The 23046-nt window shown below is 42.9% G+C and overlaps 1 protein-coding gene across 1 annotated transcript in view; it reads left to right on the forward strand.

The window, feature by feature from the left end:
• Positions 1-23046, forward strand: part of DEPTOR (DEP domain containing MTOR interacting protein) — a 185524-nt gene that overhangs the window by 40061 nt on the left and 122417 nt on the right. The window contains exons 2-3 of the mRNA XM_023224703.1: positions 15685-15863; positions 17073-17196. Coding sequence (XP_023080471.1) covers positions 15685-15863; positions 17073-17196 — 303 coding nt within the window. The remainder of the gene's footprint in view (positions 1-15684; positions 15864-17072; positions 17197-23046) is intronic.

Below are 23046 nucleotides of genomic sequence, written 5' to 3' on the forward strand. Positions count from 1 at the left end.
CTAGTTGGGTGAGAGATCTCCCTAGGCCACGTTACCTAAACCAGCAATGCACATTCTTCAGTTAGGTGTCCTGACTCCTCCTAGAGACAACACAGGCCCTGGCTTCTGTTGTTCCATCGAGGCTTGGACAATTGTCAAGTTGACACCATGCCCTAGTGCCACCTCTCTGCATCCTCTCCTATCAGCGGGACAAGCCCTCCTGCTTTTCTTTCTAAATCCTGAGGCTTTCTAGTTTAAATTTCTTCCCCATCAAAATGGAATGGCTTTAATACCTACCCAGGTATTCTTTTCTTTTCTTTTCTTTCCTTTCCTTTCCTTTTCTTTCTTTTTTTCTTTTTTTGAGAAGTTTCGCTATGTCACCCAGGCTGGAGTGCAGTGGCACGATGTTGGCTCACTGCAATCTCTACCTCCTGGGTTCAAGTGATTCTCCTGCCTCAGCCTCCCAAGTAGCTGGGATGACAGGCGAGTGCCACCACACCTGTCTAATTTTTGTTTTTTTTAAGTAGAGACGGGGTTTTGCCATGTTGCCCAGCCTGGTCTCGAACTCCTGACCTTGAGTGATCTGTCCGACTCAGCCTCCCAAAATGCTGGAATTACAGGCATGAGCCACCACACCCACCCTCTTATTTATTTCATAACGCAATGTTGGCTCTGTTTCATTCCATCCCCACTGGGTTTGCAAAGTGTGGTCCCTAATCAGTATCATCAGCATCACCCAAGCCTTTTTTTTTTCTTTTTTGAGATGAAGTCTCGCTCCGTTGCCCAGGCTGGAGTGCAATGGCACAATCTTGGCTCACTGCAACGTCTGCCTCCCGGGTTCAAGTGATTCTCCTGCCTCAGCCTCCCTAATAACTGGGATTACAGGTGCTTGCCACCACGCCAGGCTAATTTTTGTACTTTTAGTAGAGACGGGGTTTCACCATGTTGGCCAGGCTGGTCTGGAAATCCTGACCTCAGGTGATCCACCTGCCTGGGTCTCCCAAAGTGCTGGGATGACAGGCGTGAGCCTGCCAACCCCCCAAGCACTTTTGAAAACTGCAAATCCTTGGGCCCACCCCAAACCTATTGAATTACAAACCACAGGAGGTGGGGCCCAGCCTTCTGTGTTTTACAAGTCCTTCAGGTGATTCTAACACAGTCTATTTTTGAGAATTACTGCTTTCACCTTCTCTGACTGTAATAGTTGCAGCAGTCTGCAGGTTACCTGGTGTGTATTTTTATATTCCATGAGGGGGTGGTATATTGGGTAATATTATTATCCAGCCTGTTGCCAGGCTAGAGGGCAGTGGCGCAATCTTGGCTCACTGCAGCCTCTGCCTCCTAGGTTCAACCAATTCTCCTGCCTCAGTCTCCCAAATGGCTGGGACTACAGGCATATGCCACCATGCCCAGCCAATTTTTGTATTTTTTAGTTGAGGTGGGTTTCACTGTGTTGGCCAGGATGGTCTCGATCTCTTGACCTTATGATCTGCCTGCCTCAGCCTCCCAAAGTGCTGAGCTTACAGGCGTGAGCCACCACACCTGGCCTATTTGTTATTATGTAAATAATTTTTTATATTTGATCTTTCTATATATTTTGTCTTTGTCTAAAATTGTCCCTGAGACTATTTCTTCTTAGGGAAGATGTTTTCAGTTTCCAGGACTAAACGTTTCATTGCAATGCAGTGTCTTTCTCAAGAGTGAGTATCATCTGGGTGTTTTCAGAGATGACTTGCAGGGCTGTCACAAACAGATCCCAGGCTGGCTTTCTCATCAGCGGTCCACTCTTGGTTAAAGCATTAGATTAGCAACTTCTGTTTCCATAGTGGCACTCAGCCAATATTCTGGTAGCAGTCAGGAGGTCAAGGTGGAAGTCTCATCTGGGAAAAGAGGCAAGTTACCTAACTTCTGTAAGTCTCCGTTTTTCCAGCTGGAAAACAGTGATATTGGCAAGGACTTGAAGTAGGTTGCCTGACATTTCTTTCCAGTTAAGACAATTAAGTGATTTTTGCTATCAGTTAGGTTGATACCATAGAAGACATGAGATTGATTCCAGCAAACCTCGCAGTAAGGAGTGGCCAAGCACTCTCTCCCCTGGACTTTTCTCTGCTTTGACTTACCACTCCACCAGAAGGGCTCTTTCTAATCCTTTAACAAAAGAGAACAGCCAAGTCTCTCCAGTAGTTGCCAATCAATTAATTGTTCCTTGATTCAGGACTTCATTTCTTAAAAAAAAAAAAAAAAAAAAAAAGCTGAAATGCTACTTAGTGGCCTCTTGATGGCACTTCTGGCAAAATCTGACTCTCATTTAATCCTCTCAATAACCCTATGAGACATACTCTATCATTCCCATTTTATAGATAAGAAAGTGAAGGCACTGAGAAGTTGAATGCTTTGTCCAAAGTTACACAGTGAATAATGGGTGGACGTTGACTTGAACCCCAGCTGTCTAGCTCTACAGGTCTGCTCTGAGTGAATGGTGAATAGTGAATTAGCATGGCAGGAAGTCAATTGGCTAACGAATGCAACTGGGCCCCTTATCCCAACTGGAAGCTATGCTTTCCTTTCTTCTCTCCTACTTGCTGCCACCTGAATAACAATGATTATTGACCGTATGCTTGACCTTGGAGACCAGGAGTGAGGGAAGGGACACAATGTATGCCGCAGTTTGAGAACTAGTGTTGTAAGTGAAGAGCAATCCCCTGTGTTTGTGGAAAGGAAGGAGCCAAGACACAGCTTCGTCTCATTACAGAGGGCACAGCAGGGACGGGGACCCAGATTGGAAGGAAGCAGATGCCACAGGGCAGGGAGTGTGCTACCCCTGTCTTCTACCAAGACAGCAAGGACTTGTGATGAGGTAACCAGTACTGATCTTTTGAGTCACTCTGTCCTCAGCAAGTTCCCTGAATGATTCTGGGCTTGTTTCTTCAGCTGAAAAATGGCAATTAGAGGCCTAATACTCCTGGGGCTGGTGTGTAAGCAAACAATGATCTGTTTGGAAAAAAAAAAAGTCTTGGTGCTTCTTGGAAAGGTACTTTGCAAGTGGGAGGAGCACCATTCTTCTGGTTATCAGAGGGCTAGATCAGAGGTGGAGATGTTGATGTAATCTCTCTTCTTTGCTTGTTATTGGAGACCTTTTGGAAAAGAGCTCACATGGAGGAAGAATGCAGTAAAAGTCTCAAGTCAAAGGCAATAAGGAAGGCTGACTTAGGGACCCTGTATTTACCTCCTATCTCAAGGATGAGATGAGAGATTGAAAGGGCCTGGTGAACATTTACACACACATCATTAAAAAGTATTCATTATGTGTCCCACATGCATTGACACCAACTCTTTGGAATGGTCTAACTCACCAACCCCATTTCCTGGATGCTGCCCAGGAGTGTCATCTTAATCATACAACATTGGCTCATGCAAACATGAGGACAATGTGATGACTTCTTTTGTAGGCACTTCTCTGAGCCCCATCTGTATTTATATTGGTAGCAGTATCTGTGTGATATATAAATTACATACATTCTCACTTTTATCATGGCACTTTAACATAGCTAGAATGTTTTCTTCTTCTTAGCCTGTATGAGCATAAAATAGGCAGAAGACAGATACTTCTGCCATTTACCATTTGGTAGCACAGAAAGCTCTCTAAACATAGAAATCAGAAGATCTGGATTCAAGTCCTGACTCTTCATTAAAAATGTGACTTGAGCAAGTCACTTTAATTTTTCCAAGCTTCCTTCCTTCCTTATCTATCAAATTATTAATAATGACATTGCCTTCTTGATTGACAGGGATATTTATTATTATTATTATTATTATTACTATTATTATTATTATTATTATTTTTACGATGAAGTCTCTCTCTGCCATCCAGACTGGAGTGCAGTGGCGTGATCTCAGCTCACTGCAACCTCCACCTTCTGGGTTCAAGTGATTCTCCTGCCTCAGTCTCCCAAGTAGCTGGGATTACAGGCACTTGCCACCATGCTAGGCTAAATTTTTTTGCTTTTTTTTTTTTTTTTTAGAGATGGGGTTTTACCATGTTGGCCAGGGTGGTCTGAAACCCCAGACCTCAAGTGATCCACCCACCTCGGCCTCTCAAAATACTGGGATTACAGGCACAAGCCACAGCACCCAGCCGACAGGGATATTATAAGGCTCAACTCTGATAGTGTATTATGGCTCCATTCAGATGTAAGGTATGACTGTTACTCTGTCTGCTGTCCACCAAAGAAAAAGTTATGCTTTTAAATAATTAAAGTTAGTTTTATTTGGAAGGCTTACTGAGGACTATAGACAGGGGCCAGGAGCTCAGGAGCAGCCCTTTAGAGAGGTTCTATCTAACTGCCCCGGCACAGTATTTCAGCCCATTGCCTATATACAGGTGGTGGAGGTTCAACATGCAAAATCACATCAGACTTGTTCAGAAATTACATTAAGCTGAATCACGTCAAGGTTTGGATGTAAGAGTGCATCTGGTTGTAGATTACAGAGGCATAATTACTAACCCCTTCAGATGTTATCTTATGGGTAGGAAAAGGCAAGGACTAGAGTCCTTTATCATTTGTTTATTTATTTGCTTTTTTGTTTGTTTGTTTGAGACAGGGTCTAGATTTGTCACCCACGCTGAGGCGTGTGCTGCCATGCCTAGCTAATTTTTTTATTTTTGTTGATAGAGATGGGGTTTCACCATGTTGCCAAGACTGGTCTCGTACTCTTGGGCTTAAGCAATCTGACAGCCTTGGCCTCCAAGTGCTGGGATTACAGGCGTGAGCCATGGTGTGGGGCCTCATTTATCTTTTAAGGAGTATGGTGACTCAGGCAAGAGACCTAGGGGGCTGTGTGCTCTATCCTGTTTCTTCTTCGAAGTATCTGTCTAGAGAGCTACACATTGTTACAGAGTCAAGGGCTTTGTGAAATTATGTTGGCAAACAGAAACGAGCAAACATGCCCTCTTATGTGTGTTACATTGTCTCACTCTGCTAATACTCCATGTTGATTTCAAAGACGGTACATGATATATGAGATTCAGAATGAAACATGCTTCCTTCCTGGGTATGTTTATCCTCTCAATCCATTGCAGTGACAAGACACAGAGCTTGCATGGAACTTTGCTTTGTACTAACTTGACATGAGCCCTGGAAGGGCTCTGTATAGAAGTTGGGACTCTGATTTGTTCTTTATTCACAGAGCCATTGCTAGTAAAACATTTGGCATGGACCACCTTTTTTTTGTTGTTGTTGAGATGGAGTTTCATTCTTGTTGCTTAAGCTGGAGTGCAATGGCGCGATCTCAGTTCACTGCAACCTCCGCCTCCTGGATTCAGGTGATTCTCCTGCCTCAGCCTCCTGAATACCTGGGATTACAGGCACGCATCACCATGCCCGGCTATTTTTTTTTTTTTTTTTTTTTTTGAGACGGAATCTTGCTCTGTTGCCAGGCTGGAATGCAGTGGCGTGATATTGGCTCACTGCAACCTCTGCCTCCTGGGTTCAAGCGATTCTCCTACCTCAGCCTCCCGAGTAGCTGGAACTACAGGCATGCACCACCACACCCAGCTAATTTTTGTATTTTTAGTAGAGACAGGGTTTCACCATGTTGGCCAGGATGGTCTTGATCTCTTGACCTCGTGATCCACCTGCCTTGGCCTCCCAAAGTGCTGGGATTATAGGCGTGGGCCACCGTGCCTGGCCTAATTTTCTATTTTTAGTAGAGTCAGGGTTTCTCCATGTTGGTCAGGCTGGTCTTGAACTCCTGACCTCAGGTGATTCGCCCGCCTCAGCCTCCCAAAATGCTGGGATTACAGGCCTGAGCCACCATGCCTGGCCATGGACCACATTATAAAGTGGTTACTACAGCTATTTGCAGTGTGTGTGTGTGTGCGCATGTGTTGTCCAAGACCGATTGTTTCTGGCTCTACAGAATCACCTGTGCTCTATTTACAGGAACCAGTTCTATTCTCTTTCCTGCCTATTTCTGTATTTGTTCTTTTGTTCTGATCAGGTTGGGAAAACTCAAGCATTTTTTTGAAGCAAAACTACATGAAAAGTGTATTATGATCCCATTTCATGTAAAAAATATACATATATAGCCATATGTGTGCACATACATAGAGGATTTCTGTAAGAATACATAAGCAGCTATTACATTAGGTTTCTTTGGGGTGGAGGTCAAGGAAAGCCTCAAACATATGTATGGCACAGTAGGTAGAAACATAGTGACCTCCTATGTCCCCATCTCCTAGCTTCAGCAATGATCAGTTCATTGCCAGTTAACCCAGCTTTAATAATTGTCTGTTCATCTGAACCAAGGAAAGAGACTTTTAATTTTCATTTTTATACATATTTGAATTCTTTTCGACTGTAGGCATATATTATTTTGATAATTAAAAATCAGAATTAGAAAATAAGTTCAAGTAGTAAAAGGATACGCAGTGTGTTAGATTTCATTTTTCCTGTTTTTGTTTTTTTCTTTTAGACTCAGTGTCTTTCAAGGGTGAGTGATAAAGAGTGACTTTCCCCGGGTTCTCAGATCCCCAAGGACAGATATAGGCTGTTGCAGAACATCTGGAAAGGAGGATAGCTGTAGCTTAAAGCACATCTATGTCAATACTGTCGCCCAAATCACAGGCTCACACTGTCAGCCCCACTATTTGGCTTGCTGTGTTTGTTAAACTGTTTACTTTGGCTGAGATTTATGACGCTGTTTTAAAATGAAAATATGTGGTTTCAATCTCCCCTTTGTTCCCTGAGTCCCACAATCTGCTGCAGTTCTCTGCAAGCTATTTTTGAAAAACAATTTCTACTTTTCTTATCAGATGGACAGTGATTTTGCAGGTATTATTAACACCCTGCACCCAGTAATGTTTGTTCTCTTAGGGCTGGAAGAGGAAATGGTCTGATGCAATTTCAGCAGCTGGTTAGCTGGACAGGAATAGAACATTACAGAATCACCTTGAATCTAAAGCCTGTGAACCAGCTGTCTGAGATGAATAATAGGAAGGTTTTTTTTTTTTCTTTTTTCTTAATTTATATTTCATAGCCAGTGGGATTGAAAATGCAGCTAAAATACAGATGGTCACTCTTCCCAATGGTTTAATGTGGATTGATTGGGACTCTGCTGCTCAGAAAGCTATTCTAGCTATGCTTCCCACCATGCTGAATACATAATATGCACAAATTAGCTTTCACATCAATGAGATTGCTATCTCCTACTATTTGCTACGCACTAGAATTGCAACAACAAATAAGCAACTCTCCTTTAGTATCCCTGATGTCATCTAGTTGTAATACAGTGCGATGAATGCTTTACTGTTAGCGCTAAAATATTGTGGGAGAATAGAGGAGAGAGAAGGCTGTTTTCTGGCTTTGAAAGGCTGGGAAAATGTTCACAGAGGAGATGCCCTTGAAAAGCTGACCCTTGAAGAGAAGTGAAATTGTTTTGAATTATTGAAGGCAGGAAGAAGGAGCATTCTAAGCAGAGGCATGGCGGGTGATTAGCATGGAGGGTTCAGAGGCTGAAGAAGAGTTCAGAATATTCAGAGTACAAAGCAGGAATGCATGTGACTGGGAGGTGAGAGAGACAAGGAAGCTGAAGAGGAGGCCTAGGGTCAGGGTGGCAGGCCTCCTTAGCTCCGGGGTAGGTGAGGTTCTTTTGGATTCAGGGAGTCGAGGCCCACTCAGCCCCCTGAGGGGATTGGCAGTGTCTTGGTTATTATAGGAGTGCACATGGCTTGGAAGAGGAACTGGAAAACTCTAAGCAACTGAGGAACTCCTGCAACTTGTTCCTCTTGGATCCCTCTTGCTGCTTTAGGGGCTTCCTGTTGCTTTCTTGGCTTCTCTCTGCTGCCTCCACTCCCCTCTCCTTCCTGATGGTCCAGTTTCCTTGATGACTTTTAGCACTGAGTTTATTTATTTATTTATTCGTTTATTTATTTTTTACCTTTGCTCCAATAATTTTTTTTTTCTTTTGAGGCAGCGTCTTGCTCTGTCACCCAGGCTGGAGTGCAGTGGTGCAATCTCAGCTCACTGCAACCTCTGCCTCCCGGGTTCCAGTGATCCTCCCGCTTCAGCCAGCATAGTAGCTGGGACTAAAGGCATGTGCCACCACACCCAGCTAATTTTTATATTTTTAGTAGAGATGGGGTTTTGCCTCATTGCTCAGGCTGGTCTCCAACTCCTAACCTTGGGTGATCCGCCTACCTCGGCCTCCCAAAGTGCTGGGATTACAGGCGTGAGCCACTGCGCCCAGCTGAAAATAACATCATTTCTATTAGTGTCCTTATACATTCATTGGTTCACCAAATATTAAGTATTTGCTGTGCCAGGCAAAACACTTATATGTGTGCAGTGTGAAAATTTTTATCTCTTTATTGGGATAGTTTTTCTGGAATATACAATTTTCAAAGCTCATTTTTAGAATTCTGTGTTTCTGACTGCAAAAGAAAAAAAGATAATAGCACACTTCTTACAGATTTTAACCCCTGGTGACATGTCTAAAAATACTGAGTTCTAGGCTATATCCTGGATCCAAAATTTTTTCCTCCCCCCCCCCCCCCCCCCCCGCCCTGCCCATCGTGCTCAGTTTTCTTAAACATGGAAATGTACCAGGCCCCAGTGGGACAGTAGGAATAGTGTGTAGTACTTCTCCCCTTCCACCCTTGCAGGGAATTCGTGGAAATCAGGAATGTTCAAGAATTAACCCTAAGCCCAAGGGTCATGGAAGGATAATAACCGAAAGGTTCTATTCTGTAGTTTTTTTTTGTTTTGAAACAGGGTCTTGCTCTGTGACCCAGGCTGGAGTGCAGTGGCACGCTATTGGCTCACTGCAACCTCCGCATCCTGGGTTCAAGCAATTCTCCTGCCTCAGCCTCTGGAGTAGCTGGGACTACAGGCACACACCACCACGCCCGGCTAATTATTCTGTAGTATTTAAAGATAAATAGGCTGGGTGCAGTGACTCAGGCCTGTAATTCCCAGCACTTTGGGAGGCCGAGGTGGGCGGATCACCAGAGGTCAGGAGTTTGAGACCAGCCTAGCCAACGTGATGAAACCCCATCTCTTCTAAAAACACAAAAAATTAGCTGGGCATGGTGGCAGGCGCCTGTAATCCCCACTACTCAGGAGGCTGAAGCAGGAGAATAGCTTGAACCCAGGAGGTGGAAGTTGCAGTGAGCCAAGATCGCACTATTGCACTCCAGCCTGGGCAACAAGAGTCAAACTCTGTCTCAAAAAAAGAAAAAAAAAAGATGAATACTACCTAATAATTCTTTTAGATTGGAAAGTTTACAGCAGCTAAATCTCTTGGCTCATAATATATTCCTCCTCCTACTATATATACCAAATTACACAGTAGCTTGTTCTTCCACATTTTAATTTCTAAGTAAATTGGTCTTCATTATTCTTGGATTCCTGACAGACATCGCATCTAAGAATTAATATTTTGCATTCTGCCACTCTGAGCATGTTAAACAAATTACTCAGTGTCGTTGTCACTGAATTAATTAGAAGGATTCATGTGATGACTTTAGCACACCCTATGTAAACTGTTTTTTTTTTAAAGCTGCTGCTTAGTTTTTATTATTAATAATTACAACTCTACATAGGTATCATTTGTGGTTTTAGAATTGACGGCCTCAGGGAGTTGTGAGGATTAATGCCCATAAAGCAGTTCAAACTGTCCCTAGCACATAGATGCGTAAAATTATCTTCATTTTACCAATAAAAACTCTGATGCTCAGAGGTTATAGAGTTACTGGCAGCACCAGGGTGAGAACCAAGTCTTTGTCTTCCTAATCCCGTTTTTCTCATTGTCCTCAGAACTGACATTTTGGGGTGAAATCTATGATAGTCGGAAATGAACAAATCTGTGTGGAGTGGAAATGTAGCAGGCCATGGTGGGACCGTAGGGATAGTGTGCAGTGCTTCTCCCCAGGAAGTACTTCAGACCCAGGAAGAGTTGGTGGGTCTGCACTTCCTGAAACACCATCCCAGAACATGGCCTGGTTGTCAAAAGGAAGAACTGAACCTTGTTGGCTTGCTGGGAAATACTCCTGCCACCTCTTGTTCTAAAGATCACCTAGGACTTCCCTGGAGCTGTGTGCTAGAGGCTATTTTAGTTGGTTTTGTTTAGACTTATTATGTATATTGAGGTAATATTGTGAATGGATTTAGTGGCTTAAAAAATCTCCATGTCTATTAACTTCTGTCTGCTGTATATGTATGTATGTATTTATTTGTTTTTGAGATGAGGTCTCTCTGTGGTGCCCAGGCTGGAGTGCGGTGGCATGATCTTGGCTCACTGCAACTTCCGCCTCCCAGGCTCAAGTGATGTTCCCACTTCAGCCTCCCAGGTACCTGGGATTACAGGTGTGTGCCACAACACCCAGCTAATTTTTGTATTTTTGTAGAGATGGGGTTTTGCCATGTTGCCCAGGCTCGTTTGAACTCCTGAGGTCAACTGATCCTCCCACCTCAGCCTCCCAAAGTCCTGGGATTATACGTGTGAGCCACCATGCCCAGACTATCTGCTTTAATTGCTTTTCCTTCTTTGTTTTATCAAAGTATTTTTTCAAGAAGAATTTCATTTTTCAGCTATGTGATTTATTTGTCCTGACAGTTTATAATTTGCTTGATAAACTGTGTGACATTCATTTATTTTCCAAGATCTATATCTCCCTCTTCATAATTATTTTATCTTTGAGTCCTTATTTTCCTGACTTTATGTTCTTTTGAAATTGTTTTTAAATTTTTTATAGTTCAGAACACTTTAAGGAAATTGTCTGCTTCTTGAATTGTGTTTTCTTTCAGACAGAATTCTTCTTATCTGCTGAATGCTCTTTTTCTTTTCCCTCTGTTTTTCCTTTCTTTTCTTTTTTCTTTCTTTCTTTTTTTTTTTTTTTTTGGTATTATTTATTTTTGCTTCACATTATCACCTAGCGGTTTGCTTTTTCCCATGATGTTTATGCTTAATGCAGACAGTTCTGTCCATGCTTTCAATCTGTCCATACTCTATCTGTGCTCGGAAATAAAGACAGGTGACATCTCCTTAGCACCTTCCTAAGTCATCTCAGAATGTCATTTTCCCCTCTGAGCTAAATTTGATAGCTAATTATTTGTTCCACTGTTTTACAGCTTAAGGGCTCCTGGTGATGGAAAGGAGAGAGTCTTGCTTCTGATGTTTTGTTCAACTTCCTGTCCTAGCGTTCATTTCATATAGTCAGAGATGGATCTCACTGCTATGGAGGGATATTTTGGCCGCTGCAATGGTCCCCAAATTTATTATTGAGCTTGGGAGGCTTCACTGTTAGAGAAAAGGTCTAGTTCTGCATTTCCTTCATTGCACCTATCTTTCCCCATCAGCCATTTCAACTGTCTCCTAATCAGAAAACAGAAAACTCAGTTATTTATGGTTTTTTTTTCTTCAAACTTTGGGGTTATTAATGAAAATTCTGAGGATTTCATTGACTTAGCAACAAGGCTTCCAGGTGATGAGAGTCTACTCGCCTTACCTTGCCACTCCAAAATCTCCTGTTTGTTTTTTTGACTGCTACTTTATTTATTTTTTCATCTTTTCCCTTTATTCAAAAATTACAAAGCCTTTTTTTGGTCATTTCAATGAGTAGAGGGTATTTTAAGGCTAATCCACCCTGTCTGTAATATAGGCCTAAATCACTTTATTATATCATGATTCCTTTTGTTTGTTTGTTATTTTTATTTTATTATTCTTTTCTTTCCAACCTTTATTTTTACTTCAGGGAATTCACGTGCAGGTTTGTTACATGAATAAACTGCATGTCGCAGGGGTTTGGCGTACAGGTTATTTCGCCATCCAGGTAAGGAGCATAGTAGGCAACAGGTAGTTTTTGGATCCTCACCTTCCACCCACCCTCCACACTAAAGTAGGCCCCTGTATTAGTCCATTCTCATGCTGCTAATAAAGGCATACCTGAGACTAGGTAATTTATAAAAGAAAGAGTTTAATGGACTGTCAGTTCCACATGGCTGGGGAAGCCTCATCATCATGGCAGAAGGCAAAGGAAGATCAAAAGGACTTCTTACATGGTGGTGGACAAGACAACTTGTGCAGCGAAACTCCCATTTATAAAAACATCAGGGCTGGATGTGGTGGCTCACGCCTGTAATCACAACACTTTGGGAGGCCGAGGTGGGTGGGTCACTTGAGGTCAGGGGTACGAGACCAGCCTGGCCAACATGGCAAAACCCCGTCTCTACTAAAAATACAAAAAATTAGCTGGGAGTGGTGGCGCGCAGCTGTAATCCCCACTACTCGGGGATTGAGACAGGATAATTACTTGAACACGGAAGGTGGAGACTGCAGTGAGCCGAGATTGCACCATTCGACTCCAGCCTGGGCAACAGAGTGAGACTCCATCTCAAAAACAAACAAACAAAAATAATATAAACAACAACAAAAAAACCCCATCAGATCTCGAGATTTATTCATTACCAAGCGAACAGTATGGGAAAAACTGCCCCATGATTCAATTTTCTCCACCTGGCCCTGCCCTTGACATGTGGGGATTATTACAATTCAAAGTGAAATTTGGGTGGGGACACAGTCAAACCGTATCAGCCCCAGGTTCTATTGTTGCCTGTTTACTTTTTGTTTTTTTGACACAGAGTTTTGCTCTTGTCACCCAGGCTGGAGTACAGTGGCACGATCTTGGCTCACTGCAACCTCTGCCTCCTGGTTTCAAGAGATTCTCCTGCCTCAGCCTCCTGAGTAGCTGGGATTATAGGCGTGCACCACCATACCTAGCTAATTTTTGTATTTTTAGTAGGGATGGGGTTTCACCATGTTGGCCAGGCTAGTCTTGAGCTCCTGACCTCAAGTGATCCACCTGTATCGGCCTCCCAAAGTGCTGAGATTACAGTCATGAGCCACAACGGCCGGCCTGTTGTTCCCGTCTTGATGTTCATGTGTTCACAATGTTTAGCTCCCTTTTAGAAGAGAGAACATGTGGTATTGGTTTTCTGTTCCAGCATTAATTTGCTTAAGATGCCACTTAAAAACATTTATGGAGTTAGGGTTTCTTTTTCCTTGTCTGGCTACTTCTTTTTACTGTTTTTTTTTTTTTTTTTTTTTTTTTTAATTATTTTCCTTAATATGAAGAACGGGAGATTCGGTGCCTTGGTTTCACTCCACCAGCTTTACCAATTTATAATCTTTGCAGTTCCCATTTCCTACCTGGTCCTTGGCAAATGAAAGCTAGTCTAGTTCCAAGCACATGGGTTGAAGTATCTTCTGAAATACTTAAACATGATGATTCAGGTGCTCTAAAAAAATTACACAACTAGCTTTCCCTAGAAGAGGAAGCCCTAAGGACTCAAAGTGTCTTCTGGCATCAGTGTAGGTTCCTTTCTTTTTTAGCATAAAATATTAATCCTAATGTACTAACCTGCAAGTTGAATAAAATATATCCCCCATAAGGTTGTCAGAAAATGCAGAGTGCCCACTAAAATTTGAATTACAGATACAGTATAATGAATTTTTTGTTGTTGTTTTTTTTGTGTGTGACGGAGTCTTTCTCTGTCGCCCAGGCTGGAGTACAGTGGCGCAATCTCGGCTCACTGCAAGCTCTGGTTCCTGGGTTCACACCATTGTCCTGCCTCAGCCTCCCAAGTAGCTGGGACTACAGGCGTCTGCCACCACACGCAGCTAATTTTTTATATGTTTTAGCAGAGACGGGGTTTCAGCATGTTAGCCAGGATGGTCTCGATCTCCTGACCTCGTGATCCGCCCGCTTTGGCCTCCCAAAGTGCTGGGCTTACAGGCATGAGCCACCACACCAGACCTATGAATTGTTTTTTTAAAGTATAAGTAGTTCCCATGCAATATTTGGGTCATGCTTTTACTACACAATGGTTTGCTATTTATCTGAAATTCAAATTTAACTGGGTTTCCTGTCTGGTTTTTCCTTCCCAAACCTGGCAGCCCTACTCTGTCACCACCATCTTATGAGAATGTTCTCTGGGTCTATCGGATACCTGTCCTTTAGTATTTTCCTGATATCACTGATATCCTCATCTCTGTTACTAGTGGATTCATTGCTATGTCCTTTCCTTAGCCAATCGCGTAGTATGACTTAACTCTTAAGTTTTAGATAATAAATATTGGCAGATGGTAGAACACTGTACAATAAGTAAGCATCATTAACATTTATTCCTAATTATTTAGCATTCAGCCAAATAGCAGTAATAAAAAATATAAGATAGTCTTTGAGTGACCAAAATAGATGTCATAAATTCCATGCCCAAAATACTCATTTTCTTTCTTCATAGATGCTTATATCAGGCTTTTGCTCAAAATATTTTAACTCCTAAATACTGGCTACGACGTAGCAGACCATGGCAGAACAGAAATAGCAGATCAGGGGAACTGCTTGAGTTTAGGAACAAGGACAACAGGTGCATATCACAGCAGGACAAGGGAAGGAGATAGGAGAATGAGAAACAGACCCTAGGAAGTTGTGGAACCACTGGGTGCAGAGTACATAGCTCTGGCCATTTATGTGGTCTCTGAAGGCACCACTGTGGCAACATTCCGTGGCATGGAGCCACAAGCTGGCATTCAGGTGGAGGGTGTATTGGGACAATATTGGTATTAGTAACAGATACCTGAATCAACTCACTAAAGCACAGGGAATGTGTCGATTCGTGTAATTTAAACCCAGGTTAGGTGACTTCATTAATTGTTGAATTCAGGTGCTCAAACAGGGTTGTTTGTAATCTCTTTCTCTCTCTCTCTTTTATCTCTCTCTCTTTATCTATCTGGTCCACTTTGCTCTGTGTTGTATTTCTTTCTAGGCAGGTTCTTCCTTTATGATGGCAAGATTGGCTAGTAGTAGTTCAAGACGCATATATATATATATGTATATGTATGTATATATATATGTGTATATATATATTTTAAGAAGGAGTTTCACTCTTGTTGCCTAGGCTGGAGTGCAATGGTGCGATCTCAGCTCACTGCAACCTCCACTTCCCAGGTTCAAGTGATTCTCCTGCCTCAGCCTCTTGAGTAGCTGGGATTACAGGCACCCGCTACCATGCTTGGCTAATTTTTGTATTTTTAGGAGAGACAGGTTTTCACCATGTTGGCCAGGGTAGTCTCAAACTCCTGATCTCAAGTGATCCTCCTGCTTCAATATCCCAAAGTGCTGGGATTACAGATGTGAGCCACCACACTCTGATGTATGTTTCTAGTGCCTAGAAGTACCTAACAGGCAGGTAGTAGACATTCATTAATATTTGTTATATGAATGAATGACTACAAGTAGGGTGGGCCCTGAATAATTTGTGATAAAGAGGGTGCACTTTGTTTCAGCATATTTCTAGGGTTTTTGTTTGCTGGTTGAAACAGTAACCCCACTGGAGAGAGAAAAAGCAAGGAGTGAGACAGAGTAGGGGATGGAGAGCTTTTCTCACTCTCAGGAGTGGCAGGAGAGTTCTGGGTTGACTGTGATTGTTTTACCCTCATATTTACCTCTGTTATCTAGATCAGAGGCTGGAGTCACTTTCTGGAGCCTTTGAGCTCTGACAGTATGGAAATCACCAAGTGAGCTAAAGATACTCAATAACACTCTCATGCCTTTGGAACTTCTGTTGTGTTATTACTCTCTGGGATTGATTTAATAATTTGTGCTGTCATCAAAATTTCCAAAGTAATTGCTAATTTTTCTTTCAGGCTCAGGCTGCATGAAGAAAAGGTTATTAAAGATAGACGTCATCATCTCAAGACCTACCCAAACTGTTTTGTCGCAAAAGAACTGATTGACTGGCTGATTGAACACAAAGAGGCTTCCGACAGAGAGACGGCAATTAAACTCATGCAGAAATTAGCAGACCGGGGCATCATTCACCATGGTAAGTGAGATGGTGAGTCAAGGTGACTTGAGAGAAAATGAAGGACTAAATCTTTTCGTGAACATACCCACTTAAGAAAGAAAACATTTTGCTTTATTTTATCTCTACTGTACCTCTCCCTGATTTCATTTTCTTCCTCCCTCTAAGAGGCATTCTGGTTATTTCTTTTTTTGTTGTTGTTGTTGTATTTTCAGTAGAGACTGGGATTTACCCTGTTGGTCAGGCTGGTCTCGAACTCCTGACTTCAGGTGATCTGCCCACCTCAGCCTCCCAAAGTGCTGGAATTACAGGCGTGAGTCACTGTGCCCAGCTAGCATTTCGATTATACCTCTTTTTCTATTCATCTTTAAGGAATGCATCATATTGTTTCAAAAGTTTTCTCTCATTATAGAAGTGCATATTTATTCTTTTGCAACTTGATCAACACACTGTGAGCTTCATCCACGTTGACAGTATATGTCTTATTTGTTATTTTTGCTGTTGTATAATACATATGTATAATTATGCCACTATATATTTTTCAGTGGGCATTTATGTGGTTTCCAAGTTTTTGCTGTTACTCTCAGTGGGTTCAATAAAGATTCACCAACATGTCTTCTTGAAATCTCTCATCCTGGTCTCGACCTTTGCACATGTCGTCGTTCTCTTGGAATGCCCTTTCCCCTCACTTTTTGCCTGATTTCTCTTTGTTCTTCAGGTCTCCACTTACATGCAAACTCTTCAGGGAAGCTTTCTTTTTCCAAAACTGGGTTACTGTGTTCCTGGAGCACTGGGCACTCTTCCTCTAGGCTCCCATTGCACTCTGTCCTTACCTCTGTAGCCTTATCATACCATATTTCAATTACAGTTGACATTTCTCCTTACCTCACTAGATTTCACATTCTTTGAGGCTGATGCATGCCCCAGTATGCTTTAGAAGAGTTTGTGGATTGCTTGATGAATTGAATTATGTGAACTTCCTAAAGACGACGATGATGATGATGATGATGGTGATAGTGATGGTGATAATATTAGCTAAAAATACTGAGGACTTACTCTGTACCAAGTGCTATGTAACTATTTTACATGTATTAGCTCATATGGTAGATACTTGCATGCAAGAAGAATTTGGTAGTGAAATAATTCTTAATTAGCATCATACTTCACTCGAGTAATTAAATAAGAGTGATTTTTTTTCTCATTTGCTTCTCTGTGCATATTGTGTTTCAGTGTGTGATGAGCATAAAGAATTCAAGGATGTCAAACTCTTCTACCGCTTTAGAAAGGATGACGGCACCTTCCCATTGGATAACGAAGTGAAGGCCTTTATGAGGGGACAGAGGCTGTATGAAAAGTATGTTCCACATGAAATCCCCACTGTAATCTTGACTGGTAGAGAGAAGCAGAACTGTGCCAGTCTCATTATGTTGATTTCAGCATGGCTCTTCCATGTGGGCTGGTTACATAACTGTTCTTTTCCATATGAGAAAACTATCACCCATTTGCTTTCTCTTTGCCAGAAAATAAGTCAATTTCATAAGATTCTCATTAAAGAATTTATTTAAATCTTATTTTCTATATTTAAGTTAATTCTACAAAGCTCCAGAATTTTTGTTTACCATCAAATGATGTGGATGCCCTTTTCCTCTCTTATTTTTATTTATTTTTTGGCACTGAGTCTCACTCTGTTGCCCAGGCTGAAGTGCAGTGGCATGATCTCGGCTCACTGCAACCTCTGCCTTCTGGGTTCAAGTGATTCTCGTGCCTCAGCTCCTGAGTAGCTGGGAATACAGGCATGAGCTACCACACCTGGCTAATTTATGTATTTGTAGTAGAGATAGGGTTTCCCCATGTTGGCCAGGCTTTTCTCAAATTCCTGACCTCAGGTGATCTACCCACTTCAGCCTCCCAAAGTGCTAGCATTGCAGGTGTGAGCCACCATGCCTGGCCCCCTTTTTTCTTTTAAATGCTGTTGTTGTGTAAATTGGAGGTTCAGGCTTGTAAGTGACTGGAGAATCAGCATCAAGAGCAGGGGAATTGGTCAGACCAGGAGACCAGTAGTGGGAGAACTTCAGATAGCAGGATGTCTATGAGGAACAAGCTTTCAGCTCTTTCAAGAGATAAGTATAGTGTAGCACAGGAGTATTTGGTTAGTGGGTCTCGAATCTTCTGAGTGGGCATCTCTGGGTTTATCTGCTACTTCTGTGACCTCTTTACCATCCTGCCTTCCTCATTTAGTTTTCCAGGGCAACCATTAGAAAAAGGGGTGCAGAAGCAATGGCACCTCCTTTGTAACCCTGGCTGCCTTACAAGACTTGGGGGAATTAAAAAACACATATTTATTGGCCAGGCACCGTGGTTTATGCCTGTAATCCTAGCACTTTGGGAGGCCGAGGTGGGTGGATCACTTGAGGTCAGGGGTTCAAGACCAGCCTGGCCAACATGGTGAAAGCCTGTTTCCACTAAAAATACAAAACTTAGCCTGCCATGGTGGTGAGTGCCTGTAATCCCAGCTACTCGGTAGGCTGAGGTAGGAGAATTGCTTGAACCTAGGAGGTAGAGGCTGCAGTGAGCTGGGATCACATCACTGCACTCCAACCTGGGTGACAGAGTAAGACACCATCTCAAAACTAAAACAAAAACAAAACATATTTGTCACATAAAACAGCCTGTTCTACAATGGGTGGGGTAAGGGTCTGGGTGTGTGTCTGAGTGGTCAGATTAATTGGCATGACAGTTAAAAGCCAGACAGAGTTTGAACTGTAGCCCTGTCACCTTACCTTTGTAAAGCTCAGTGTCCTCATTAGTGACATGACAGCAGCAATAGAACTTACCTCCTAGTGCTGTTGTGGGAATTAAAAGGCTTAAGTATTTAGCTCAGGATCTTTGGTGTGTAGTAAGACCTCACAGATGATAGCCATTCCAGATATGAGTACAATACTGATGGCCACCTCCGACTATGTCCTTCCTGTGTTATGCGCTCTGTCCCAGTTCTTGTCTCCGTTTCTTGAGGTGGTATGGTCACTACTTGATGTCCTAATTTGTACTCAGTCTACTGTCACTTGCTTTTTATATTGAAATGGAGAAACTCTCTCATCTTTCTGACTCACATGAATTTGAATGGAAGGGATCCATCAGTACCTCCACTTGTTTACTTGAGCGTGTGCATTTGTTTTGTTGCTTTCTTTTAATTTCTTAGTTCCTTTTGTAGAATTCTAGCAGGTGTTGGGTATTTCAGTTACGACGATGTTCCTTTCAAACAATGATTCTATGTTGGCCAAAACATGTATGTCATCTCCATGGATGAAGGCCAGTGGATTCTGTAACACTTTTCCTTTTTTTTTAATGAAAAAAAGATTAACATTATTATGATTATTATTATTATTATTATTATTTATAAAGACAGGATCTCGCTCTGTCTCCCAGGCTGGAGTGCAGTGGCATTGTCATAGTTCATTGTAACCTTCAATTTCTGGGCTCAAGTGATCCTCCTACCTCAGCCTCCCAAGTAGCTAGGAGTATAGACTTATGCTACCACGTCCAGCTATTTTTTTTTTTTAAGTTTTTGTAGAGACAGGATCTCATTATGTTGTTCAGGCTGATATCAAACTCCTGTCCTCAAGTGATCCTCTTACCTTGGCCTCTCAAAGCATTGGGACTACAGCCATGAGCCACGGTACCTATAACACTTTTCTCTAGCTACAGCTTATCTCTTGGGATTCGCATACCACACCGTGGGGCAGGGATCAGCTATCATTGAAAATGTCTGGCAGAGAACTGTTATTGCTTAATGGGATAGTTATGATGGCAAGATAACAATAAGAAAAGTTAAAGTTGCTCACACCTTCTAGAAAGCAGACTTACTCCAGCCTCATATTCCGTTGCATCTCTTTCCATCCTGTGGACCAGTCACACAGCACTGTGTATCTCTGAGCATGTTCTTTCCCTTCAGGAGATGCATTAATGCATTAATTATTCAACAAATCTATATTGAGCCCTTTCCACATGCTAGGCACAGCTAAAGATGCTAGAAATGCCTGTAGCAAAGCCCCTGCCTTCATGAGCTTGCACTTCAGTTAAAGAGACAGACATTAAAGGCACAGACACATGAAGATGTGATATAGTATAACACGGGTGTCGTTGGTGCTAGAAAGAAAAATAGATTTACTGAGGATGGTGGGTACTTTAAATAGGGGGATCGGGGAAAACGTTTTTGAAGAGATGACATATGAATAAAGGAAGCCTTGCAGATATCTGGTGGAAGAACATCACAGGCAAAGGGAATGGTAAGGATAAAGGCTTTGAGAAGGGAATGTGCTGGACATATTTAAGGGCAGTAATGAGACCAGAGTGTCCAGAGGGCAGAAGTAAAGGGGAGAGTAGTAGGAGATGAGACAAGGCCAGTTCATAATAGGGCCCTTAAAACCATGGTAAGAATGGATGATTTTAAGTGTAATGGGAGGCCGTTGGAGAGCAGGGAGTGAGGAAGTGGCAATCTGATATACTTTTTGCATGTGCTGTTCTCTCTGCCTAGAGGACTCATGCCACTCTCACCCCTTTCCCTAAATCACTGACTCCTGTGACTTCACGTTAATTGTGAAGGTAGCTCAAGTAATGTGTGGTGGCTCATGCCTGTAATCCCAGCTCCTTGGGAGGCCGAGGTGGGCAGATCATCAGAGGTCAGGAGTTTGAGACCAGCCTGGCCAACATGGGAAACCCCATCAATATGAAAAATATAAACATTAGCTGGGTGTGGTGGTGGGCACCTGTAATCCCAGCTACTCAGGAGGCGGAGGCAGGAGAATTGCTTGAACCTGGGAGGTGGAGGTTGCAGTGAGCCGAGATTACACCACTGAACTCCAGCCTGGGTGACAGAACAAGACTCTTGTCTCAAAAACAAAACAAAACAAAAAACCCACAAAAAACAAAACAATGTTTATTGTTTGTAAGTTAAGCTTCTTAAAGCACTTCCTTTAGATTATTTTATCTAAGCTTCTTTTTAAAATAGATGGAGCATTACTTTACTGGCCCATTTTCAGAGAGAGCATCTGAGATCCAATGCATTTAAGTAATTTATATGTGATGTTGACACAGTTTGCGAGGGACAGGGGTGAGACAAGAACCTGGGTGGCAGGTGTTGGGGCCATTGCTGTCTCAGCAGCTCTGAGGGGGCAGGCGTATTGTCAGTATTTCTTTTTGGCTCTTTTCTTGCTTGTTTGTTCTGTGTTATAAATAGGACTTTGTGAAACTTTGTGGTTTCTGACTGAGGTTTTGCTGAACCATGTTGATTTTGGGGAACCCTGGCTTTCTGTTTTTTTGTGTGTGTTTGTTTTTATTTACAAGAGTCTCACTCTGTCGCCCAGGCTGAAGTACAGTGGCATGATCTCGGCTTACTGCAACCTCTGCCTCCTGAGTTCAAGTGATTTTCGTGCCTCTGCCTCCCAAGTAGCTGGGACTAGAGGTGTGTGCCACCACACCTAGCTAATTTTTTGTATTTTTAGTAGAGATGGGATTTCAACCTGTTGGCTAGGCTGATCCCAAACTCATGGCCTCAAGTGATCTGTCCGCCTCGGCCTCCCAAAGTGCTGGGATTACAGGCGTGGGCCAGTGTGCCTAGCCTGGGTACCCTGGCTTTCTAACCCATAGCAGTGTTTCTCAGACTGCTCATTGGTGGGATAAACCCAAGTCTCAAAACTACAATTTCAGTAACTCTGCTGGCTCTTAGTATGTATGTCACTCTAGTTACTTTACTTGAGACATGCTGGAACAAACACTAATGAAGAAGCCAGAAGTTGGCCCTTTGAAGTTGTCCCAGTGTGAGTGAGGAAAGCTTTAGAGGAACTGGAGGCGTGGATCATCCTGCATAGTGAATGACAATGGCTGTAGGCTCTGGAGTCACACAGCCTGGGTCTTCCATCCCAGCTTCACAATTTGCTTGCTTTGTGACCTTCAGCAGGCTGCCTAAGTCTCTCTGATCCGCAGTCTACCATGGAGATAAGGCTGGGACCCACTGCTGGAAAAAGCTGTAGCGGGGACTGACTGAGATCCATCTGTACAGTGCTGAGCACACTGCTTGACGTGGACTGAGAGCCTAGGGAATGTTAGCTGTCGTTATTAGAGTAGTAAATAATAATATCAATACATGACACCTATTCTTCTTGTTTTCTCATTTTTTTTTTTTTTTTTTTGAGATGGAGTCTCACTCTGTCGCCCAGGCTGGAGTGCAGTGGCCGGATCTCAGCTCACTGCAAGCTCCGCCTCCCGGGTTCATGCCATTCTCCTGCCTCAGCCTCCCGAGTAGCTGGGACTACAGGTGCCCGCCACCTCACCCGGCTAGTTTTTTGTATTTTTTAGTAGAGACGGGGTTTCACCGTGTTAGCCAGGATGGTCTCCATCTCCTGACCTCGTGATCTGCCCGCCTCGGCCTCCCAAAGTGCTGGGATTACAGGCTTGAGCCACCGCGCCCAGCCTGTTTTCTCATATTATTTTAAGATGCAGCCTTGCATAGCAGATAAGAGCCCAGGAGCCCAGCTACCTGGGTGTGAATCTTGGCTCCATGCCTTGGGGCAAGTGGCTTTATCTCTATGTCTCCATTTGCCTATCTAGTAAATGGAGATACTGACCCTGCTGACCTCATAGACGTGTTGTGGGGGTAAAATGGACTAACGGATATGCACACAGGACAGGGTCTGTATCAGATATGAGTATATGCTATTGCTCACCTCCTGCTGTCAACTTTGGGGAAGCATGAGAAACAGGGTGTGTGCTTATGGATTGATGCCCTGACGTTATCATTTTGATGAATTCATCTGAGTGCATTCAGGGCACAATACACTTTCATCAACAAGCTCTAAGCTCTGTTGAGTCTTCATTATGGCCAGCCAATGGACTGAGGGTGCAAAGAATAAGGCATAACATTTTGTCTCTTTGGGAGGGGCTTACAGCTTTCCACTTAATTTTGCATGGGCACAAGTACCCAAGACACTCAACACATGAACGTAAGTCACGTTTTCCCAAATAGTACAATTTTTACTTCTCAAAGGAGACCTTTAAAAGCAGGATAGTACCCATAACTTAAAAGAACAATGTTGGCCGGGCGCGGTGGCTCAAGCCTGTAATCCCAGCACTTTGGGAGGCCGAGACGGGCGGATCACGAGGTCAGGAGATCGAGACCATCCTGGCTAACATGGTGAAACCCCGTCTC

The sequence above is a fragment of the Piliocolobus tephrosceles genome, chromosome 7 (genome assembly GCF_002776525.5).
Source record: "Piliocolobus tephrosceles isolate RC106 chromosome 7, ASM277652v3, whole genome shotgun sequence".
In the NCBI taxonomy this organism is placed as follows: Eukaryota; Metazoa; Chordata; class Mammalia; order Primates; family Cercopithecidae; genus Piliocolobus; species Piliocolobus tephrosceles.